Below are 25,112 nucleotides of genomic sequence, written 5' to 3' on the forward strand. Positions count from 1 at the left end.
TAGCTAATAACACCCAGGCAGAAGAAATTCCTGGCTGTAGGGACACATATAGATGGGTATCCTCAGCATAGCAATGGAAGTTCACTCAGTGTCTGTGGATAATGTCACCTAACGGTAGCATATATAATGAAAACAACAAGGGACCTAGAATGGAGCCCTGTGGAACACCACAAACAACTTCCGATAATGCCGATTTTTACCTCTCCAATAGAGACTAACTGAAACCTATCAGAAAGATAAGATTTGAATCAGGATAGGACAAGGGCAGACAGTCCCATTGTGCTTTCAAGACTTCAGTAGGATGGAATGGTCCACAGCAGCGGTGGCCAATACGTGGATCGCAAAAGATTTTTTGTGGATCTCAAGACAAATCTGAACACTAACATACATACAGCCATTTTCATTGCGGCGGATGGCAAATAAATATCCACGACTAAGAATTCATACGTTCAAAAAATAATAACTTCTACCAATAGATGGTGCTAGAGCTTTATCTCTCTATGTCTGGTCTCACCTACCATAACGTCACCAGAGAAAGTTCTGCCAAAGGTTTCTAGTGTACCTGCGGTTGTGTTTGTAATTGACGTTTTAAGTTATTACAGTAAATGGATCGTTTTGTGGTACGGGTTTCGAAAGATGGAGGAGAGCCTTCTGTCCTGTCCAGCAGCATGGATGAAAACATCCCATCAGTTTCCAAAAAGGTCAAACTGGTGCCAAAGCGAAATTTTAATGAAAAGTGGAAACAGGACTATGCAGTTCTGAATGACAAGCCTTTCTGTTTACTGTGCAACACTAATTTGGGGATTCCTCATGCAGGTAATCTGAAGCGTCATACAGACAAATTTCCACCTGAGTCTTCTGAAAGAGCTGTAAAAATTGCCTGTCTAAAACAACGGTTATCTGCTGAGCAAGCAACGTTAAAAACAGCAATAACTGAGACAGAAATGGTCACGTTGGCTAGCTTTAAGGTCGCTTGGCTATTAGCAAGAAAAAATGACCATTTTCTGATGCTGAATTGGTCAAGCAATGCATTTTTCAGTCTATGCATATTCTTACCTCCGATGAGCGTAGGCACAATGCAGTCATGCAGCGACTATAAACAACACATTCACACACAATTTAAGCAATTATTAAAAACAACTTAACTATAAAAGACACATACATACACATAATGTAAAACTTATAATTAATAACATAATACCTCATGCAGAAAGCCATCACTACACTACAGTCTTTGTAGATACTGGCAGATTCACCTAAAAAAGAATGGCAAGATGATCAGAAATAGTAAGATCTAGGGTTATGATGTTCTTAACAGCTAAACCATGAGAAATGACCAGATCTAAAGTATGGCCACGATTGTGCGTAGATCCTTTGACATGCAGGATACAATGTAAGGAATCCAGTAGCCTCAAAGTCCAAGGAGTTGGAATCAGAATCAATGCCAACATGAAGGTTAAAATCACCAAATAAAAGAATCCTATCAAATTTGACTGTCAGTATAGATAGCAGATCCCCAAATTCAGTCAGAAATAGCGGGTTTGACTGAGGTGGGTGATAAATAATTACAATATGAACAGGTAAGGGACTGTTTAATGTCAAGGATAAAACTTCAAAAGATGAATAACCTTCAACAATTTCCTGTTTTATTCTAAGTTCACTATGGAAAACAGTAGCAAGTCCACCTCCCCGCCCAGTAGAGCGAGCTTTCTGGAAGAAAGAATAGTTAGGTGGAGAAGCGTCAATCAGGGAAACATTGACATTCGGTCCAAGCCAGGGTTTCAGTTAAAGAGAGAACATGAATTAACAGATCCTTATTAGACAGAGACCGGTCACTAATAAACCTAGGTGTTAAATGGTGCAATCAAGAGCATGTGATTGAGCAGGGGTAATAGGAATTTGATGAAGATTCCTGTAGTTTCTAGTTTAAATACCTTGCTAGGTTATGTTCGATGTTATCAGCTAGCCTGCTTGTCCCTGACCTATTTAGGTGCAGTACATCTTTCCTATAATATCTATTTATTTTCCAAAAGCAACCCCAGTTGTTTATAAATCCCAGCCCTTCTTGCGCACACCAACCAGCCAGCCAGGTAAGGCCCCAATTCTACTGAATAATTCATCCCCACCATCAACAACAGGTAGTCGACCGGAGAGAATAATTCTGCATCCTAACTTCTTCAGCTGTCTTGTTAAGGATTTAAAATCCTCTTTCAGAAGCTCAGATTTCCTGTTCCTTATATCATTTGTACCAGCATGTACAATGACCACAGACTCTCTTTTTTTGATTTAATAATCTGTGCACTTGATTCAGTATCCTTTACTTTTGCTCCAGGGAGGCAGGTAACATCCCTATTATGGGATCTTTACAGGTAAAATCACTGTCGACATAGCGTATAATTGAGTCAGCTACTAACACCACCTCACCCCTGTGTTCATCCTGCACTAGGTCATCATTGCTCAGTGCTTGGAATCTATTAGCTAAATCAATCTCCTCTCTATGCTGACTGCTCAGTGCCGTCCTCCTCTTCATACTTTTTCTAACAGTTACACAGTCCCCTCTCACTTCCTGCCTTTCATCCATATTTACCTTCTCAGGTCCCTCTACACATACACTTCCACTGTCATGCTGTGGCACTGAAACGTCACATGGAGCAGGCGCATTTATAAAGTTAAAAGAGGCGTTTTTCAGTCTCACCTTCAGTATCCAAAACTAACCAAGTGTTCATTTTGTTAAAACTATTTTCAATGAACTGCTCATTTTCATTTATGCTTCTAAGTATTCCAATTATTTATTTATTTTTTTAAGTTTGGCAACCTTCTGCATTAAAGAATGCGTAACAGAGCACTTCTTGCAAATAAAGTCTTCCTTAAATTGAAATGTGTTGAGCACCGTATACGTTTCACAAGAAATACAGATCAAAGCACGCATTTCGCTCACAGGCTAGCAAGGATAAATACAGATAACCAGCAGCAGCCTCTCAAAGGAATGTATCCACACCCTACCAGATTAAGTAGTAGTAATGTAATGCTAGGTAAAATGAATTTACCAATCACAATAAAGTCTCAATGGAAAGCTTCAGTAAAGCACAGGTTAAGAGTGGCCTCTGCCAGTTCTTCTTAATGTCCCATTTGTGGATTAGTAGCACACACACGCATAGAACCACTAAGAAATCACAGGGTGGAGTCCACATCACCCAGTGATAGAAGTATGTGAATCTCTTCTTTCTTTTAGTATTTCTAGTCTTTAATAAAACATTCTAGAATGCAAGAAATGCATTCTCTAAAAATGGCTTATTTATAATCACAATGCAGTACTGTTAAACCACACTTTACCACCATGTGTGTAATGGTACACTAATGTCACAATATGAAACATACTTTTTAAAAGCCGCCGTAAGGGAAGCAATATAATAATTCAAATGTATCCTTTGGTTTAGTTTTAAGATTACAGGGTCTCACAATCATGTTAAGTTGTATGCTAAACTACAATATAATGTACTACTTCATTCCTTTGTTTAGCTATCTGTTTACATTACCCAAAGTTGGTTACATTCCCCAAAGATATTTGTAACTATTACTGTATGTGCCTCCCTTACCTGCGGGAGGGCCAGAGCCAATGCAACGCTCTTTGTGGAATTACCAGCGAAGATGAAGACCTTTGTAGAGTCAGGAAGCTGCACTGACTGTATGACTCGCCCTGCAGGCGATGCTACTTCAAATGGACTGGCCTCTGACAGTAAAAGTACCATGAGAATGCAGCCCCATGGTTGTGAATTTTGTATACAATACAGTACAGGTATTTGTTATCTAGTCTTTTAATCAAACAGTCCTGTTTTTCTTTTTTTCAGATCAAGCTTTTCTCCAATTCTTTGGGGATGAATTTCTTCGGCTACTCTTGGTCCGGTTTGTCTTTTGTTCAGCGACTATGAGGCTGCACAAGGTGTTCAGGGTAACTATCTACACTTCTGGGCCATGAATGTTCCAGATTACATTTTACAGTCATTTTTAACAAATGTGTTGTCAAGAAATATTAACTGTGAGTCACAAAATATTCCCTGTAGATCCACAAGATATCCAAGCCCCATCATACTTAATTTTAAACTCCTCTGGCAAAATGAACTTACATTACCTATATTATAAATAAATACAGTCAATTAGCTTTATACACCCTTCATAATTGCAAAGCACCAACATGGGTTTGGTACTGTGTCTTATAACTAATAAAATAGGCCAACACAGAACATACAAGACTGTAATTCCCTATCAGTGGAAACTTTAGCTTTGTTATGCACAATCGGGCTCTAATGATTGTTAGAGATCTTGTAGCTAACACAATGTTATGCACAATCGGGTTCACATCATTTGGTCTGATGATTGTTCGAATGCTTGTAGTAACACAATCTTACCTGCTGTGCTCTTCCATTTACTATAAAGGTCTCACATGTGCAGCTTTGAAAGAAACACATGGAATGGCGAGCATGTGTTTTAATTTTTAAACATGCTATCTGGTGTTACATTAGGTAAACAGAAGTTCTCAGTTTGCTTGCCATACTTTCCAGGAAATCGGTTACTGCTTTACTTTCTAGGTCATTTCACCCCAGCAGTGTCAAAGTATCTTACTGTCCAAAGCATGTCAACCATTTGGGGAGCAGCTGATTGGTTACTGACAGCAAAGTAGGCCTGAAGGGGCATAGACAATATCACTCTCCAAACAAAGCTTTCTTTAACTTGACGTAGTACCATCTGTTTTGAAATGAAAATACATGTTTGCTGAAACATAGGTTTGTATTAAAACAACATCTGAGACCTTGTTTTAGTGAATGGATGTGCATGGCATGGGAAATCTTTGCAGTTATTTTGTTACCTACAATCACTTGAAATACAGGCGCTCCTTCAAATCCTTGCACTGACACCAAGTTTCTTGTTTTGTTTCAGGAGACAAGGAATTACCCTGAAACCTATCCGCAGCTTCCAAAAGAAGAGACTGTGGAGAACCCCATGGTTCAAAAGCACGTCCTGGAGCTGGCTTCCATTCTGGATGTTCAGAATCTCTTCTGCGACAACACCCTTGACGATTACTAGTGAACACACTTGCTTAGTTTCAAGACCTATTGTTTTATAAGCTACGTCTGGTTTTCCTACGTCATGTCTGATATATTCATGTGTCTCTTTCTACTTTTTAGAGGTCACTGGAATAATATTTTTAAAGTGTATATAAACACTATGGTGCAGCTATGTCTATTAGTGATGTCATAACTCTGAGGGCTTTTTAAAGAACATGACTGCCTGTTTTAACACATTTAGATATTTCAAAGGCACCTGATGCTTCAGTTTGAAATCCAAAACTGAAGCTGGATTTTTCTGTTAGCTAGCAGAAAAAGTCCCTTATTTTGAATGGTGCAAGCCAGGTTTACAGGTTTCTGTGGTGGACTGCAGTGAGATAGTTCTGCATGTGTACATTAAGTACGGTTTTCTACAGATATGTGCGGCTTGCAATGTGCATTTGTTCCAAGTTGTCTTTGTAATTATTCCCCTCCTCTGAGAGGTTTGTTGTCTGTACAGTGATGAGTGTCTCTTTAGAGACCTGCATGAACAATTCAACTTGGGGCAGTATATCCAGTCCTTTTGCTAGACCACCATTCTGACCTACTGTTCTTTAGTAATAGGACCATTCTTCCAATGCAGTCATCCCCAATGCGAATCTCATATTGTCCTCCATGTCCTGCATTCATTCACTGATGTGGATCTGTGGGATCATTTGTAGTCCCACACCACCACCCTCAAAATGTTATACCAAACAGCTTCCATCCTGTTCCGTGCAGTAAAACCTCCCCCCATGGTCGAGCACCACCAACGTGACGCTTTGTTGAGTTCATGCTACCTTTCAGCATGTTTGTGAATAGTGTTTGCTGTACATTGTACTGATTGGATTGCCTGTCTGTTCTGTGTGGTGAAAATTTGTATTGAGATAGAGTTTTAAAAAAAAAATGTAAGTGATGCAACTTCATTTACTTGTCATATGTTTGGATTGTTAATGTTGAAAAGCTTTTATAAAATGCTTCCCTGGACATGTCCTTTAGATACTGTGTATGTCCCGTGTTCACCAGATAGAGCAGTCTCAAGGAGATCTGTCCATACATTCCACAAAGGGACACAGGGTTTTTCTTATTAGGAAATAGAATATTGTTTGTGAAGGTATTTAGTTTCACTTTACCACACATTGACAGGATGTGTTTGTTACTTCTGTGAGCTCAAAAAGGGATGATTAAGTCAGTTTCCCCTTATAAAAGTTTCCCATAGTAAAAGCATAGCACAGTGAAAACAAGGTTAAGCAGAGGTAAGCATTGTAAAGCATAGCTGAGCATTGTAAAGATAATGTAAAACATGGTAAACTATTGTAAATGCATAGTATCACCATGGGGAAAACTGCAAAATTACTGTGGTAAACTTTTATAAGGGTTCTGCTACCACTTTTTGTGTTGATACTAAAGTTTGACAAAAGTTTGCTTTGGTATTGGTGAACAAATGTGATAAAAAGACCAACAATGGTCATTTCTACTTAGACAGGAGACAGTGCACCAGTCACCTTTTATCAAACATCGCCATCACAAAACAAATAAATGCCTATTGATTCAATCAAGAATACTGCATTGCTTTGAGCTATACCCGTGTTTTATGGCTGTATTTAATGAACAATCCATTTATAAGATAAAACCACCCAAGCATACCAGTTAGAAAAAGAGTCCAAATGGGTGTCAAAAAACTAGCCCTTCATTTCAAATCCATGTATATTGTGCCTCTATTAATTGTGATTGAATGCTATCATAGAACAATGAAATAATACATGGTTTGATTGAATCCCCCTCTAAGTCAAGCTTTTCACTTGTAAAGCCAACATAGTGTCTATGATTTGTTTTATCAACTATGTTCTTATTATAAAACTTATGAAAGAATGATCTGAAATGTTTGCCTTGACTTAGTATAAGAACGTATAAGTAATTATGTTTGAGTATGGAGCAACTTGTGTCTGTTGTCTGCTAAAACAAAATAGTCCAGAATCAGTTTTACAGAATGTTGTTATATTAATACAGGTCATGTTTAGTAATCTTGCACTGGAACAAATGCATTTGACTTTATTGCTTACTTTTCAGACAGCGTGTGCTCTTGTTTTGTCCAGTAGGTGTCACTAGTTGACAATTCTGTTGCGGTCTACACTTTAAGGGAGTAATAATATTACACTGAAAGAAATAGCCAAGTGAATACAAGATAAAACATAGAGGCTCTACTAGTAATGAGCATGTGCTGTTGGTTTTCTAATTTCTCATTGATTGCCTGATTGTTCATGGTTGCAAAATATTTGTTATTTGTAGGTTATTATGTTAAAGGATATGCGATAAACCAAAATAAGTATTTGTATTGTTTTAGTGGTTTGAATAAAAGCAAGTATGTTTAGTTTTTACTGTGTAGTTGAATATTGGATTATAAAATTCTGTCTAATGAAGAACCTAAATAAAGAAATTCTGTTTCAGAATGTGGTCATCCGTTTCTTTGAGAGCACATTTTTTTGAGATTTTAGAAGTCAAAAGCATGAGTCAGTACACATCTGTAGAGTGAACAGACCTTAAAGTTTGTCAGACCAATATCTTGCAATTATTAATATGCATTATAAAAACCTTGATTACACCGTGTAACAATTTATTTATTTTTTTTTGGTTCCTGGTTAGTAAGTGTTATTTCCTAATTGCTTATGCCTCAAAAGTATAGAAAATGGCTATTATTCCCCACAAACTTTGCTTTTGTGACCAGGACAGTGATATTTTGAAATTTACCTATTTCCAATGAGAAAAGGGGCGAATTTGTGTGTCTTCGTTCACAGTCAGAAAAAAACAACATATGAATCCAAATTAACATGTATTTATACTAAAGTAATACAAAAATGACTACAAAAGATTTAGAAGTGAGTAGTTTTTCGAGATTTACGATTATACTGTAAATCACTTTCACGAATCAGCCCCCAAATGTAGCCTCCCATCATGTTCTCGTTATACTGTCCTTGGTAGCGGCGTTCAAAGTCCAGTATATCCTGGTGGAAGCGCTCGCCTTGCTCCTCCGAGTACGCTCCCATGTTCTCCTTGAATTTATCAAGATGAGCATCAAGGATATGGACTTTGAGGGACATCCTACAGCCCATTGTGCCGTAGTTCTTCACCAGAGTCTCAACCAGCTCCACACAGTTTTCTGCCTTGTGATTGCCCAGGAAGCCCCGAACCACTGCGACAAAGCTGTTCCAAGCCACTTTCTCCTTACTAGTGAGCTTCTTGGGGAATTCATTGCACTCCAGGATCTTCTTTATCTGTGGTCCAACGAAGACACCGGCTTTGACCTTTGCCTCAGACAGCTTAGGGAAGAAGTCTTGAAGGTACTTGAAGGTTGCCGACTCCTTATCTAGAGCTCTGACAAATTGTTTCATAAGGCCCAATTTGATGTGCAGTGGTGGCATCAGCACCTTCCGGGGGTCCCAGCCGTACTCATCATACTTCAAGGCGTCCAGCAAGGTCTTGATGCTGTTGTAATCCTCTTTGAGGTGCACCGAGTGAGCCAGGGGAAGAGACGGGTACTTGTTACCATTATGGAGCAGCACGGCTTTGAGGCTCCTGGATGAGCTGTCAATGAAGGACAGTATAACGAGAACATGATGGGAGACTACATTTGGGGGCTGATTCGTGAAAGTGATTTACAGTATAATCGTAAATCTCGAAAAACTACTCACTTCTAAATCTTTTGTAGTCATTTTTGTATTACTTTAGTATAAATACATGTTAATTTGGATTCATATGTTGATTTTTTCTGACTTTATGTGAATAAAAAGACACAAATTCGCCCGTTTTCTCATTGGAAATAGGTAAATTTCAAAATATCACTCCTGGTCACAAAAGCAAAGTTTGTGGGGAATAATAGCCATTTTCTATACTTTTGAGGCATAAGCAATTAGGAAATAACACTTACTACCCAGGAACAAAAATTGTGTTACATAGTGTTATATATACACATTGTTTAACATTTGCTGTATCTGCAGATTTCATTTTAGTTCAATAAAAAAGAGGGAGTTTATCAAATGTCTATATTTTGTTTCCAATAATGTGAAATTTGTAATTGGAAGTATGCAGCAGGTACAGTGCTGTGAAAAAGTATTTGCCCTCGGTCTGATTTTCTGCATTTTCGCACATTTTTCACATTGTATTTGGTCAGATTTTTTTTGTGGGTTGTGTAGTATATAGAGTGAGTCTGAGAGAAAAAAATGACACCAGAGTGTGGTGCTTCTTTCATTTGTTTGCTGTGCAAGGTAATCAAACATGCAATGTAAAAAAGTTATTGCTCCCCCCCCCCCCTAGTTAACTCAACCCAATTAAAGGGATAATTAGGGTCAGCTTTTTGAGTACTTTGGTTAACAACCAGGCCTGATTTGGGCCAGCCTTGCCCAATATAAACCTGACTAACTTTAGCCCTTACCATCAGAGTGAAGTTGTCAGCACACAGGTTCTAGAGGCATATCATGTTGTTGATGCCTATCGGTCTGGAAAGGGTTACAAAGCCATTTCTAATGCTCTGGGGCTCCACAGAACCACAGTCAGAGCCATATTGTCCAAATGGAGAAAGTTTGGGACAGTAGTGAAGCGACAGCGTGGGAGAAGTACAGTCGTGGAAAAGTACAGAGCAGTTAGAAGCAGTAAGGAGACATTACATCTTTTAAATTACATCTTGAATTGCTTTAATCAGAAAACACTGCAGCTTAAAGTCTAACAGCTGCGTGTCTTTTTCTGATAACAAGCTGAAACTAATATTAGAAACTAATATTAACTTAAGCAGCAGTGTGGAGTAGTGGTTAGGGCTTTGGACTCTTGACCGGAGGGTGGTGGGTTCAATCCCAGGTGGAGGACACTGCTGCTGTACCCTTGAAGAACAGCTGATTCAAATTCGCCGCCGTTCTGAGACACGGGGGAGGAGCGGAGCCAGCAGCAAACAGAAAACAAACAAAAGCCAGCCAGTGTTCACAGCGACAGCATGTGGAAACGACAGCGTGGGAGAAGTACAGTCGTGGAAAAGTACAGAGCAGTTAGAAGCAGTAAGGAGACATTACATCTTTTAAATTACATATTGAATTGCTTTAATCAGAAAACACTGCAGCTTAAAGTCTAACAGCTGCGTGTCTTTTTCTGATAACAAGCTGAACTCAGAACAGCTGATTCAAATTCGCTGCCGTTCTGAGACACTGGGGATATATCTGGTAACAGTATCCTGGGAGACAGTCAGCATGGTTTTAGGAAAGGGAGATCATATATGGGAGATACTGAAATTGAAGAAGGAATCTATGAAAAAGACCTAGGCGTTTATCTTGACTTCATCTAGACAATGTGGGGAAGCTATAAAAAAGGCCAACAAGATGCTCCGATATATTGTGAGAAGTGTTGAATTTAAATCAAGGAAAGTAATGTTAAAATTTTACAATGCATTAGTAAGACCTCACCTCAGTTCTGGTCATCTCGTTACAAAAAGGATATTGCTGCTCTAGAAAGAGTGCAAAGAAGAGCAACCAGAATTATCCCAGGTTTAAAAGGCATGTCGAATGCAGACAGGCTAAAATAATTGAATCTATCCAGTCTTGAACAAAGAAGACTACGCAGCGATCTGATTCAAGCATTCAAAATCCTAAAAGGTATTGACAGTGTCGACCCAGGGGACTTCTTTGACCTGAAAAAAAAAACAAGGACCAGGGGTCACAAACGGAGATTAGATAAAGGGGCATTCAGAACAGAAAACAGGAGGCACTTTTTTACACAGAGAATTGTGAGGGTATGGAACCAACTCCCCAGTAATGTTGTTAAAGCGGACACTCTGGGATCCTTCAAGAAGCTGCTTGATGAGATTCTGGGATCAATAAGCTACTAACAACCAAATTAGCAAGATGGGCTGAATGGCCTCCTCTCATTTGTAAACTTTATGTTCTTAAGCATGACCTTTTAAAAGCAGATTTTAAAATCGATCAGAAGTGCTGCTGCTTTGGAGTTTCAAAAGAAACCCTTTTTTCAAAATGGCTGACAGCTGGCGCAACTGTGTGTCTCATTGCCTTGTATGTTTTACAGTTGAAGTTAAGAGCATAGTTTTAATATATACGTGAAAGAAACTAAGCTACTATTTACCTGCATAATTTAAAATAAAAACCGTTAGAATCTATGCCTTTATGATGTAAATGGCTTAATGTAACACAAACACTGTTCAATAAGGAGTACCTGTTTCGACAGAATGCCTCGTGACTCCTAGACAGACTGGGTTTTGACTGTTAAAAGGAACATTCTTTGGCTCATTGTAGTTGAAAAAAAAAAAAATAGGAAAAAGTTGCTCATTTTTAAGCCCTGTGATGCAATAATAATAATAAACTATTGAGCGCCTATTGTAAAAAGAATAAGAAAATAAGACAATGTAATATAAAAATATATGTCAAATTTTATATTTGTATATATTTGTAACCAGACTAGTAGTGTGTTGCTGCTGTACACCGAGGTTTCCTTCCAGACAGACAGAATTGGACTCACTGCATGTTCAGGTGCGTAACTTTATTTACAATATTTTTACAAGAAATAATTAAACAATGTGTACTGTGCCCTGTACAGGCTCCTAATTAACTCACTTCTTCTCCCCTCTCTATACTAATTCACAATGACAAGCGGCCACAGGCTCTGCCTGCGGATCGTCTGCGTCCGGAAACGCAGGCAAGCAATGAAGAATGTCTTCTCCTCATGGAATAAGCCAGGAACACAGGTAAGTAGCTGTTTGGCTCCCTCTGGTGAAGTGTTCCGGTAACACAAGTAAGCAGGGTACAGGCTCCCTCTGGTGGAATGAGCCGGTAACACAGGTAAGCAGGGTACAGGCTCCCTCTGGTGGAATGAGCTGGTAACACAGGTAAGCAGGGTATGGGCACCCCCTGGTGGAGTGAACTGGTAACACAGGTAAGCAGGGTATGGGCCCCTCTGGTGGAATGAGCGGGTAACACAGGTAAGCAGGGTACGGGCTCCCTCTGGTGGAATGAGCTGGTAACACAGGTAAGCAGGGTATGGGCACCCCCTGGTGGAGTGAACTGGTAACACAGGTAAGCAGGGTATGGGCACCCCCTGGTGGAGTGAACTGGTAACACAGGTAAGCAGGGTATGGGCCCCTCTGGTGGAGTGAGCCAGTAACACAGACAAAGAAAAGAACAGACCCTCTTTTGTTGGAGTGGGCCAACGACACACCCATGTGGTAGCTGGAGAGCGTGGCAAGGTTACTATAACTGAAATGTTCCAGAACCGCCACGGAGCAATGTTGTCTTCACTCGCAAAAAAACGGGGAACTGATGACACCTTTCCTTGAACAGTTGGCTCTGGATAAACCAGTACCGAGCAGTAAATAAACACAGTCCCGTGTCTGAGTCTCTGGATCTTTGTATACTCTTCCCAGCGTCTTGCCGTTTGCTAATTCTACAAATCACATAAATATGACCCTAACCAGTCCCGGGTCTGTTTCTCTTTGTTTACAAACCCCAATAGAAATCCAGTACACACTGCCGTGTCTAAGCAGCAACGAGCCCCATATACTCCTAATAATAACGGCAGAAAGAAACAAAAAATAACGTATGCAGCATGTAAGTCAACAGGGAAAAACCCAAAACAAAAACACGAAAAACACACTATACTTGAATTTATAATAATAATGGTGACTGGGAAGTCACGTACTTACTATTCAACTGCACGAGGTAGCAAAAGACACATTCGATTCCAAAGCTTGCACAGGTAGCGTAAAGCAGAATGTATTCCCAGGCAAGACAATCCAGCAGTGTTCCCCATGATCACACCTATTCTGCCTGGCTTCCTTTTAAGCAGTGTAACACCGCCTTTCTAATTCATGCTGAGCCTTCTGGGGCGTGTAGTTTCTTTTCCCGCGACACCATTCCTTAAAGGAGTCGCTGCTATTACCTTCACAATATATATATATATATATATATATATATATATATATATATATATATATATATATATGTGTGTGTGTGTGTGTATGTATATGTGTATAAATATGTGTGTATATATATATATATATAATATAATATGTGTATGTGTGTGCATGCATGCATATATACATACGTACATACTGTGACAGAAATATAATGAGTTCTGGTTGTAACACAGAGTTTAGATGGGCTGGACTGACAGTTCTTTCCCGGGTCGGGAAGTTGGCCGGTCTGGAAAAAGGCGAGACTCCATTGCAAGAACGTATTGACCCGGAAAGTAAACAATGTAGCAGCCGCTGATTGTAAAGGCAGCTGCATTTGTTTCCCAAGGGGTCATGCGTGACAGCATATAAGGTGGACGGAGAGTCGTAATCAGTTCCTTCTCTTTGGTTATGGGAACATAACCCGGAGGGACCCGTGCAGCAACATTTTATAAAATATCGTGAGTGTTTGTCTTGTCTATAATTGTTACTTGTGTTTTATAGACAGCTAACATGTTCCGGAGCTGTCGCTAAGGGCCAGCATAAAAACCCAGAACAGCACTGCACTATTTGTCACTCATTAAACTATATCACCCATCACAAGCACTACAGCACGCACCCAGGACTGGTGACTGTGTATGTATATTATGAGAGTGATACCTGTGTTTATTGTTTGGGACTGCAACCCGTTATTAATTAACCCTGCGTATTACACATTGCTGTGTATTGCTGGGGATCATTGTTTTGGTCTCCAGACCTGGAGTATAAAAATAAAATACCCCTTTTCCATACCGGATTACAATCTCTGTCTGTGTTTTTCCTGCACTGCATCACCTCTGCACCTGTTCACAATCAGCCACTGTGCCATACACACACACACACACACAAATATACATACATACACATATACATACAGTGCCTATAGAAAGTCTACACCCCCTTGAACTTTTTTCACATTTTGTTGTGTCAGTGCCTCAGAGTTTCATGCATTTAAATGAGGATTTTTTCCACTTATCTACACACCATACTCCACACCGTTAAGGGGAAAAAAAGGTTTTATTGAGAAAAAGATTATATATTAAAAATACAAAACTGAAAGATCATAATTGGATAAGTCTCCACCCCCCTGAGTTAATACTTGGTGGAAGCACCTTTGGCAGCAATTACAGCTGTTAGTCTGTCTCTACCAACTTTGCACACTTTGATTTGGCAATATTTGACCATTCTTCTTTACAAAATTGTTCAAGCTCTGTCAAGTTCCTTGGGGAGCGTTGATGGACAGCAATCTTCAAGTCATGCCACACATTTTCGATTGGATTTAGGTCCGGGCTCTGACTGAGCCACTCAAGGACATTTACCTTTTTGTTCCTTAGCCACTCCAGTGTAGATTTGGCTGTGTGCTTTGGGTCATTGTCATGCTGAAAGGTGAACTTCCGTCCCAGTTTCAGCTTTCTTGCAGGGGGCAGCAGGTTTTCCTCAAGGACTTCTCTGTACTTTGCTCCATTAACTTTCCCTTCTATCCTGGCAAGTGCCCCAGTCCCTGCCGATGAGAAATATCCCCATAACATGATGCTGCCACCACCATGCTTCACAGTAGGGATGGTGTTCTTTGGGTGATGCGCTGTGTTGGGTTTGTGCCAAACATAACGCTTTGAATTTAGACCAAAATGTTCCATTTTAGTTTCGTCAGATCACAAAACTTTTTGCCACATGGGATTCAAGGTGGTGTTTCTTGAGTATAATACAGGCCAGATTTGTGGAGTGCTTGGGATATTGTTGTCACATGCACAATTTGACCAGTCTTGGCCATACAAGCCTGTAGCGCTTGCAAAGTTGCCATTGACCTCTTGGTAGCCTCTTTGATCAGTCTCCTTCTTGCTCGGTCATCCAGTTTGGAGGGACGGTCTGATCTAGGCAGGGTCTTGGTGGTGCCATACATCTTCCATTTCTTAATAATCGTCTTGACCGTGCTCCAAGGGATATTCAAGGCCTTTGACATTTTTTATACCCATCCCCTGATCTGTGCCTTTCAACAACTTTGTCCCAGAGTTCTTTTGAAAACTCCTTGGTGCTCATGGTTGAGTCTTTGCTTTGAAATGCACTACACAGCAGAGGGAACCTACAGGAACTGCTGAATTTATCCTGAAATCATGTGAATCACTACAATTTAACACAGGTGGAGGCCACTTAACTTGGTGTGTGATTTTGAAGGTGATTGGTTACACCTGAGCTAATTTAGGATTGCTATTACAAGGGGGGTGGACACTTATCCAACCAAGCTATTTCAGTTTTTATTTTTTATTAATTTTTCTACAAATTTCTAGAATATTTTTTTCACTTGGAAGTTGTGGGGTAGGATGCGTAGATCAATGAAAAAAAAAACTGTTTTAATGCATTTTAAATCCAGGCTATAAGGCAACAAAAGGTGAAAATTTTGAAAAGGGTTGTAGACTTTCTATAGGCACTGTACATACACACACACACACACACACACACACACACACATATATATATATATATATATATATATATATATATATATATATATATATATATACAGTGCCTATAGAAAGTCTACACCCCCTTTCAAATTGTTCACCTTTTGTAGTGTAGTGCGACCATGGGCAGCCAGCACTGATTTGATTTGGCAAGCCTGCAGGTGTTAAATTGTTCTGGTGGGATGCGTGACATTTCTAAATGATTACTGCCCCCATTTCCTTTAGGAAGTTCATTCATCAGTTTTGAGAATGCAGGGCTGGGACTCGTCTGTAATGAGTTGTGATGCGTTCTATTAGTCAGCTGTACTCAAACTTTTTCAGCTGAGACCCCCTTTGAATTGACTTGTGTCTTCCATGGCCCCTGTAACAGCAGGGCAGGCAGTGGTAATTGCAGGTTAAACAAAAGGGCCAAGGGAAAAAGCCAGTCTGCAGTTAAGAAACCAAGGAAGGCTGACAAAACTGGGCAACTCACAAGATACGAAAATGGGCTTAGGTTAATTGGGTAATTGTAAATCCCAGGAATTCCATGCTTTCAGTGGGAAGGGGGTGGAATTCAATTAATCAATTATCAGGTTAGATTGTATAAAAATCCTGGCCAGAGCGAGTACTGGGCCATTTTGCTGAAGAGTGTGAGGGACTTGGTTTAATGATAAAAAAAATGAAACTGAACAATTGTATGAATGTTGTGGTGAAGCCTGCTGTCCAGGTACTTAGATAAAGCTTGGTGGAGGTAAACAAGTTTAGTCAATGAAAGAGCTGTACTTGCTGTATGGGGTGGTTATGTTTTTGTACCAAGCCACACTCATTTGTTTCAGCTGTGTTTTGAGCAGTTACTACTTTTCTGTTTTTTCAATGTATTAAATTACCTTTCTTGCTGTTAAATAAAAAAAAAATCTTGCTTGATCTGGAATACCTTTATGATGTTTAGCTTAGAATTTATAACATTGTGCCAAACCGGCATTTAAGCCGGAACTGCCTCGTCTCCAGTGGCTCTCTGCTCCTGTCACCCCTCCCCCTATTAATATATCACAGAAATACACCTTTCTGCAGCCCCCAGGGCTCCTGACCATGAGTCTCAGAAGCACCTCACTAGGGCAGCCCACTGTTCCAGTATGGAGCGAGTCTCAGAAACACCTCACTAGGGCAGCACGCTGTTCCAGTATGGGACGAGTCTCAGAAGCACCTCACTAGGGCAGCACGTTGTTCCAGTATGGGACGAGTCTCAGAAGCACCTCACTAGGGCAGCACGCTGTTCCAGTATGGGGTGAGTCTCAGAACCACCTCACTAGGGCAGCACGCTGTTCCAGTATGGGACGAGTCTCAGAAGCACCTCACTAGGGCAGCACGCTGTTCCAGTATGGGACGAGTCTCAGAAGCACCTCACTAGGGCACGCTGTTCCAGTATGGGGAGAGTCTCAGAACCACCTCACTAGGGCAGCACGCTGTTCCAGTATGGGGTGAGTCTCAGAACCACCTCACTAGGGCAGCACGCTGTTCCAGTATGGGACGAGTCTCAGAAGCACCTCACTAGGGCAGCACGCTGTTCCAGTATGGGACGAGTCTCAGAAGCACCTCACTAGGGCACGCTGTTCCAGTATGGGGAGAGTCTCAGAACCACCTCACTAGGGCAGCACGCTGTTCCAGTATGGGGTGAGTCTCAGAACCACCTAACTAGGGCAGCACTCTGTTCCAGTATGGGGACCTCCAGCTGGATTAAAGGAATTCTAACTCAGGTTTGAAAATCCATTTTCTTTCCTCTGGTAAGCACTAGCAATATTATGTGCAATTTTCTCTGGTTCTCTGCTTGTTTTGTACACTTTAGTTTTTGCACACATTTTAAATACAACACTGCTTTAGAAGTTGCTGCTACTGATTCCTGGTACCTAATGATGTGTCGCAGTTCAAACTCCCCCCCAATGATCGAGCTGCAGTCAGACCATGTGAGCTACTGCTAAGTTAATAGTTTGCAGCATCTAGAGAATCTGCAGAGTATAAGCATGGGAAGACCACAAAATGACCATGCAAATTTACTGTGGTGAGCACTTAAGTGACTATAGAGTACAGCATCTAGAGCAGGGGTGTCAAACTCCAGTCCTCGAGGGCCGCAGGGTCTTCTGGTTTTCATTCCAACTTAAGCTCTCAATTAACATAATTGATCTAATTATTTGTTCAATTTGACATATTTAATATTTTTCAAGGTCTTTTCCAGTTGATGGTTTTAAAAATGCACTTGATTCAAGGTACACTACCTAGGAAACATTCTGAGGCCTGAAGAGAAGTGGTAAATGTGTCCAGTTAATCAAATAATTAGACCAATTAAGTAACAGAGAGCTCGGGTGCAACGAAAGCCAGAAGACACTGCGGCCCTCCAGGAACTGAGTTTGACATCTCTGATCTAGAGTATTGGGCCGGGCCGGGCCTGACTTAAAAACTTGTCCTAGCCCGAACATTTCTGTGGGCGGCACTACCAGCAGCCACCACTGGTTGGTCTACAGGTGGAAAATTTTGTGATGGACAGGGTAAGACAGCAGCTGCAGAGGACTGTATAGAGCAGGGGTGCTCAATCCTGGTCCTGGAGGGCCGGTGTCCCTCCTGGTTTTTGTTCCAACTGTACACTAAATTGCTTAATTGGACCAATTAAGCTTTTAATAAGTGCTTTATTGGTCCAATTAAGTAATTTAGGGGGCAGTTGGAACAAAAGCCAGGAGGACACCGGCCCTCCAGGACCAGGATTGGGCACCCCTGGTATAGAGCATCTGTCAATGCACACAATAACCCACTGAGCAGGTGCAGTGCAAGGACACTGCTCACCTGACCAGGAGAAACCAAATGAAATGCTTCTTTAAACACTGAGGATGAAAATGAACTAAAATGAAATGACTAATTTTCAATTATATATAATATAAGTTCAAATTGCACCGATGGATTCTGGTGACACGATAAACCAGGAGATGCAATTATGACAAAGTAATTTCCATTTAGAAAGTCTCAGTGACTTTGTAACACATGGGCTTAGATGCACTCATGGAACTCATCCATGTATTATAAAAGTATACACTGATAGAAAGACAATGTTTAATGAGCCCAATTGTGTCTTGCTCTTTAAATTTAGCGGTTCAGACACACACACACACAACTCCATATAGTTTTAAGAAGACAACATATTCTAATATAACATATTCTGGCAATTCCCACGTCAATTAAAAATAAGCATCTCAAAATAAAAAAAAAATGACACTGGAAGAGTTAAACGCTAGTCTTCTAATGATTGACTGTTAGCGGGTCTAATCGCAACACTGCTCTTCCTATCTTTCCGCAGTCGCCAATGAGCGTGCACGCTACGGCCCTGATGCTCGGGAGACGTCATCGGCCACATACACCGACCTGGAGAGGCAGGCAAAAGAAGTTGAAGCTGGATAAAAACAAACTCAGATTTAAAAATATTTTTATCTAATTCTAAATTAGTTTAGAGAGAAATGAACGGCGACTGCCAAGTATGATTTCATTTTCGGGATTAAGAAGGTAAATCTGTTCACTAAGTCATGTACTGTAAGAAGCTGTCAGACCCGAACAGCTTGTTCCGCGGTGTGCTCAATATGTTGGTGGAACGAAATAAGTTTCTTTATTGTCTGTTTTTGTTTTAAGCCAGTTTATGCATGTATTGTTTAAATGGTTATTTGTTTGCTTGCGTTTTCAATGTGCTCTCGTACGATGGCTGCAAGGGTTCATCATATTAACCGTAGCTCGTGCAGCCTTGTTTTGTTGTTGTGTTTGGCGTTTCATAATGTAAATATAGTCATTTTACATGAAAGAATAATACAGCATTCTATTGCTAATATCAACATTGTGCTAACCAGTTCCTCAAACTGGTATTGCATCAAAATAATGTAACCTTTTTTTTTTTTTTTTTTTACTAAACTTGTATAATTTAAGGAAAATGTAACACTTCGTACAGAACAGGTTTTTTGATTTTGAGGGAATGAGGTTTGGTAGAGGAACATTGTATGATAAAATACAGTATTTTTAAAATAATATTTACACTTTTTCATTTTTGGATGTCCTATTGGTAATATTATTAGTACCGATGTTTTAAACGTTAACAAAACAGCAGGTTTAAATGATATTTATGTGGCTTTAGATTAAGTGTTGTTTTAAACGAGCAAGATGGGTCAAATGGCCTCCTGTCGTTTGTAAACTTCCTTATGTTCTTATTAGTGCTCTCGATTGATTCATACTAGGTGTTTAAAGGGCCTACGATGCTTATGTGTTGAAGCCGGTCAGCTGTTTTTAGGCCTCTTTGAAATAACCCAAGACCCGCCCCCAGGGCTGTAGGGTGGTTCCAGGTAGTGGTTGATTCGAGACCTCTGATTGGTTAGGCTCCGAAGTCTGTAACAAAGGTCGGTCATTGCCTGTGATCAGGTAACCCTAAACCATTGTGTCAATGGGTGTAATCATACTGTTACTGAGCTGGCAAGGTTGTAAGTCAGCTATAGTATTTTACCTGTCCATGAAATATAACACACAGCACAGCAGGTTATCATTTGGAAGTGTACCCTATAGTTTGTTGAATGATCATACATAATGAAAGCAAGGCTTGAAACTAACACTACCCTCACCAATATGTGTATTATTTAAATGCTCAGGAGCCAAGGGTGTGATGTTAAATAAAATGTGCCTCCCTTGTAGCTCCATTAACAACCCTTGTTAGTAAACCTACAGACTCAGTTATTCATGCTTTGATAAGTGTGATCAGTACCACTTTCGATACGTGGTCATTCATTAATATAATAAAACTGGTGAAGCTTGAAACCCAGGACTGGATGCAGGGCAAGTGTGAGTTTCTAGCGCTTGAAGTGCACATCAAGGTATTTTGGAATAATACCCTGTTGTTGAATGAATAGATGTTCATACATACAATATCATGTGTTTTATTCAGGACTGTATTGAACATTTTAAAGTGATTTTATTTTACAAAAATATGGATATTTTTAACCCGTGCTTTAAAATCAATTGTATTACCCATATATACCCATATACATATTTACTGGTCCCTCTTTGAGTTTTGGTTCTTCATTTTTACTTTAAGTCAGGATATGCAAATATTTGTAATAAGTGCTGCATCCTGAAGTGATCAGGTACCAGGAAGCAGCAGCAGCAGCTGCTTTTATCAGTATAAATACAATAAAATAGAAGCAAAAAAAGAAGCCTGCAAATAGAGCCTTGTTGATTATCTCTGTGACCTATACTCTCTCCCATTTAGGGCTGGGACGATAGTGGTTTTCATAAAGACCCGATGCATCACTGCATCGTTTTTTCATAATGCAAAAGAAACGTGTAAATAATAAGTACATATATTTTATTCAAATCTAATCACGAAAAGTAAATGTTTCTCCAGTTGAACTTAAAACTACACAAGAATAACTGTTTACAAGTCCAACGTAACAAAGTCTGTGCTGTCTCCAGAGCTTATTTTCTGTTTTTATTCAGAAATATTATGGCATCCACTTTCTCCGGTTTCAAAGAAGAATGGAGTTTGTTCACAAGCATCCCTGCTTTGCTGAACACATGCTCGCTCGGGACCGATTTTGCAGGGATATTTAACATGCTCTTTGCCAAGGCTGCTACGTTGGGAAAGCGTGTCAGGGGATCTTTGCTGATGTTTAATGGAGTTTGAGAAGCATAAATTGTCATTTCTTGTTGGATTAAGGTTTCCTTGGAAGTAGTGTGTGTTTGTTGTCGTCCACGAATTAACAATTCCATTGCTTGTTCGGTCTTTGTTTTCTTTTTAACAGGTAGCCTAAGTCCTCTATGCTGCACTCACTTGTACAGGAACAATTTCCGTCATTTTCGAGGTTGTCCTCCACCAGCCTCACTAGTTTGGAAGACAGTACTTCATTCACGCGGGCTTTGGGCTGTTCGTATAGGAAATCGAGATGGTGAAATCGTGGGGTCAAGAAAAGACACAAAACGCAGTGGCATAACCTAATTTCTTAGGTAATTCAGCTGATGTAAACAAAATCGCTGATACAAATTCTCTCCAACTCTGTGTAACTGGAATTAGCAAATCAGTTGATTAAAGAAGACGGTGTGTCTTCTTCCTCAGGAACTTCAGTCAGTCTGTTTTCTATCCCTGTTGCAAGTGGGTACAAAGAACTAGCCATAATATTTTTCTCAGCACTCAGAAGTACTGCAGCCAGTTCAAATGGCTGTAGTAGAGGTAGTATGTGTGCCATTAGCTTCCACTGCTCAGTCGTGAGATCTAAAGTAGCTGCGTCAGACTTTTTGGTCAAATCTGGGTTTGACAAAACAGCAATAACTGGCCATTTTAATTCAAGAAGGCGGTCAAACATATAATTAACTGTGTTCCACCTTGTTTGTACGTCCTGTATTAACTTGAGTGGTGCTTTTTCTGTGTTCAGCATTTCTGTTTGTTTCCTATTTAAAGCACTTGTTGCCATTTCACTCTTTTTAAAATGTGCAATCAGTCTCCTTGCTGCTGCCACATATGGACTTGTCATACATCCTCCAAGCTTTAATGAATGCAGAGATTTATATTATGCCCTGCACAGCTCACACTTGCCACGCTAACACAGCACTCTTGCTTGCAGAAAGCAAAGATATTGCTCTGCACACTTTAGCCGCATTGTCATGAACACAAGTGTGGCAATGTGCCCTGCCCCGTGTGCATTTGTGTTTTATGTTGTATGTTACGTGTTTTAATGTTGGTGTATTGTAGTTGGTACACGGGATATAATGTGGGTAATGAGCATGAGTATTTAAAATGTATAATTGTATTTAGGCACGGGATTGCACTTCACGTGCATTTAAAGTATTTAATATGTGAGCATGAAGTTGCACATAATTAATTCATGTGCTGGGATTCAAGTGAATAATTAATTAGTAATTGAATCCCAGCACAACAGTATATATAGATGCACGTTTTACTCACTCGGGGTTATGTGTTCGAGAGTGGAGAACGGGAGAGAAAGAGGAGAAACAAAAAATAACAAAAAGAACAAATGCTACTCGTGCGAGAGGGCTCGCACAATACTTGTTGGGTTCGTCCACGTCGTTTGTCTGTCTGTCTGTCTATTTACTTTGGCCAACACGCCGTTTTTGTTTGTGCAGTCAGTGTTCTCTGTTTTGTTCAACCTTTTTATTTGCAATAAACCAGCGCAAGCAAGCGCCTTCATCATTTCACCGTCCTGTGCGTGTTTCCTTTCCTGGGTCTGACGTCATCACTCAGCCAGCCGTGTGACAACAAGCTATTCATTTTGTAGCCACTTCAGACTCTGTGTTTATCTGATTGATCGCCTCTGCTGAATTCACAGCTGTGTGTCTCTCGTGTAATTTTCGTGTCGCTAATACTTTTGACTCGAGTTCCCAGTTTTGCTTAATGTAATGGCAGATGACTGTTAAACGCTTCTTGTGCCATGCTTGTCCATACAGCGGTAGTGATGGACATTGAATTACACTCCTGACTTTAATCCTGTATATGCTTTTCCTTTGCACGTTCGTGATCCAGAGTAATGAATTTGGAGATTGTCTTTTGACAGAGCATTTCATAGCCCGGAGGAAGATTCACAATCAGATTTTTAAATGCAGCTCCCTCTACTATACTAACAGGTCTGATATCTTGTGTGACAACATGCAAGTGTTGTCACACTTTTTGGATCAACTTTCTTTCCAAAATAAGCTATCACTGAAAGTGTTGCTTACTTTTGTTTTTTACTTGTGTTTCCGCTGTCGTATTTTGTCGGGTGCTGTCTTATTAAATGATCCCGCAGGTTGGTGGTTTTGCCACAGAAGCTCATTAAAACGCCACAAACAATGCATTTTACCTTTTCTATTTTGTTCTTTTGTAAAAAAAAAAAAAGTCTAACGGCATTATTTAGAATTCAATTAAATTCAAAATTTAACTTAAAAAAATCTGATCCAGAAATGCAGCCTACCTCTAGTCTCTTCTTTAGGTTTTTTTTTTGGGGGGGGGGGGTCACGCTTATTATTCTGAAAACGTACGTGCTTTATTATTATTATTTAAAGGAACCAAAGGAAAGGCAAGGAATAAGAGTGTAGATTTAAATTTTGCCCGTCCTATTAATGAACTTTTTTTTTTCCCCAACCATTAATGGTTATTTTGTCCATCGATGGTTATTCCAACGATTCGATGGATCGATGCATTGTCCCAGCCCTAATCCCATTCACCTATACTCTATCCCATTGTTTATACAACAACCGACCGGACACTGCTCTCCCCTTGTTTATACAACAACCAGACACTGCTCTCCCATTGTTTATACAACAACCGACCGGACACTGCTCTCCCATTGTTTATACAACAACCGGACACTGCTCTCCCATTGTTTATACAACAACCGACCAGACACTGCTCTCCCATTGTTTATACACAAACAGACACTGCTCTCCCATTGTTTATACAACAAACGACCGGACACTGCTCTCCCATTGTTTATACAACAAACGACCGGACACTGCTCTCCCATTGTTTATACAACAACCAGACACTGCTCTCTCATTGTTTATACAACAACCAGACACTGCTCTCCCATTGTTTATACAACAACCGACCAGACACTGCTCTCCCATTGTTTATACAACAACCGACCGGACACTGCTCTCCCATTGTTTATACAACAACCGACCGGACACTGCCCTCCCATTGTTTTCTATGGTCAGCCATTCTGTTGTTACTCAATAACGGAAACGAAGACACTAATTAACGACACCTGTTCTAAAACCACTGTTTACTGGTAACGCAATGCATCACAGGGATGCTCAAGACCTGCTCTCAGAAAGAACAATATATAAAATATATAAAAACAGTTTTTAAATGTGTAATCATGATAATGGCATTGTTGCAGCGGTTATGATTGAGCAGCATACTGGTCAGGTGGAATCAGTGCTGTCCATAGTGGTATTACATCCTATTGACAGTGTCATTGCGGTATTTGTATTACATCCTATTGACAGTGTCATTGCGGTATTTGTATCTTTCTGCCTTTGCTCTGGATTACCTGACTGTGGCTAAAGCCGAGCCAACATCTGAGAAACATTTGCTAAAATAGTAGATCCACCAATTAAATAGACCTGACAATTAAATAGACAGGCGTTGTACCATTCCTAAGTATTATCCTCTAGATGGACTACACATGTAAAACACAGGCAGTGTTCTCAAAGTCTGTAAACAGCACTTTTTTATAATTATGCTTATACTCAGGGCTTGAATTTCAGCGCAGGATCGCGGGAATCGCGCAAAGATATGCATATATCTGCAACTTTCAGTGCGGGAAAATCCCGCAAAGATATTTTAAGACAACAAGCTACTGTATTTTTTTAGAATGCTTGAAACGCTACAACAATCTCTAAGGAAGTGGGTGTCAGTGACGAAAACACTATGAGCCGCATTCTGAGTAGCTCTGGTTAAAATAAACAAATACAGTGCCTATAGTAAGTATTCACCCCCTTGGACGTTTTCACAGTTTGTTGTGTTACAACCTGAAATCTTGATGCATTTAAATGGAATTTTTTTTTTCCTTTCATTTATACAACCTACTCAACACTTTGAAGAGACAA

At 40.1% G+C, this 25,112-nt stretch overlaps 2 protein-coding genes across 6 annotated transcripts in view; both read left to right on the forward strand.

Annotated features, from left to right (window-relative positions):
- Nucleotides 1–7,531, forward strand: part of LOC117422582 (protein SCAI) — an 85,697-nt gene extending 78,166 nt beyond the window's left edge. For all 4 annotated transcript variants that reach the window (XM_058987141.1, XM_058987140.1, XM_058987143.1 and 1 more), the window contains 2 exons: nucleotides 3,849–3,949; nucleotides 4,936–7,531. In XM_058987141.1, the coding sequence (XP_058843124.1) occupies nucleotides 3,849–3,949; nucleotides 4,936–5,082 (248 nt within the window). In that variant the 3' untranslated portion in view covers nucleotides 5,083–7,531. The remainder of the gene's footprint in view (nucleotides 1–3,848; nucleotides 3,950–4,935) is intronic.
- An 11,265-nt stretch (nucleotides 7,532–18,796) lies between these two features.
- Nucleotides 18,797–25,112, forward strand: part of LOC117422622 (golgin subfamily A member 1-like) — a 71,225-nt gene continuing 64,909 nt past the window's right edge. Inside the window, exon 1 of one of the 2 annotated variants that reach the window (XM_058987146.1) lies at nucleotides 18,797–19,040. The gene's annotated coding sequence lies outside the window, so the exon portion shown is untranslated. The remainder of the gene's footprint in view (nucleotides 19,041–25,112) is intronic. The other variant, XM_058987144.1, reaches the window with a different exon arrangement.

Source organism: Acipenser ruthenus, chromosome 15 (genome assembly GCF_902713425.1).
Source record: "Acipenser ruthenus chromosome 15, fAciRut3.2 maternal haplotype, whole genome shotgun sequence".
Taxonomy (NCBI): domain Eukaryota; kingdom Metazoa; phylum Chordata; class Actinopteri; order Acipenseriformes; family Acipenseridae; genus Acipenser; species Acipenser ruthenus.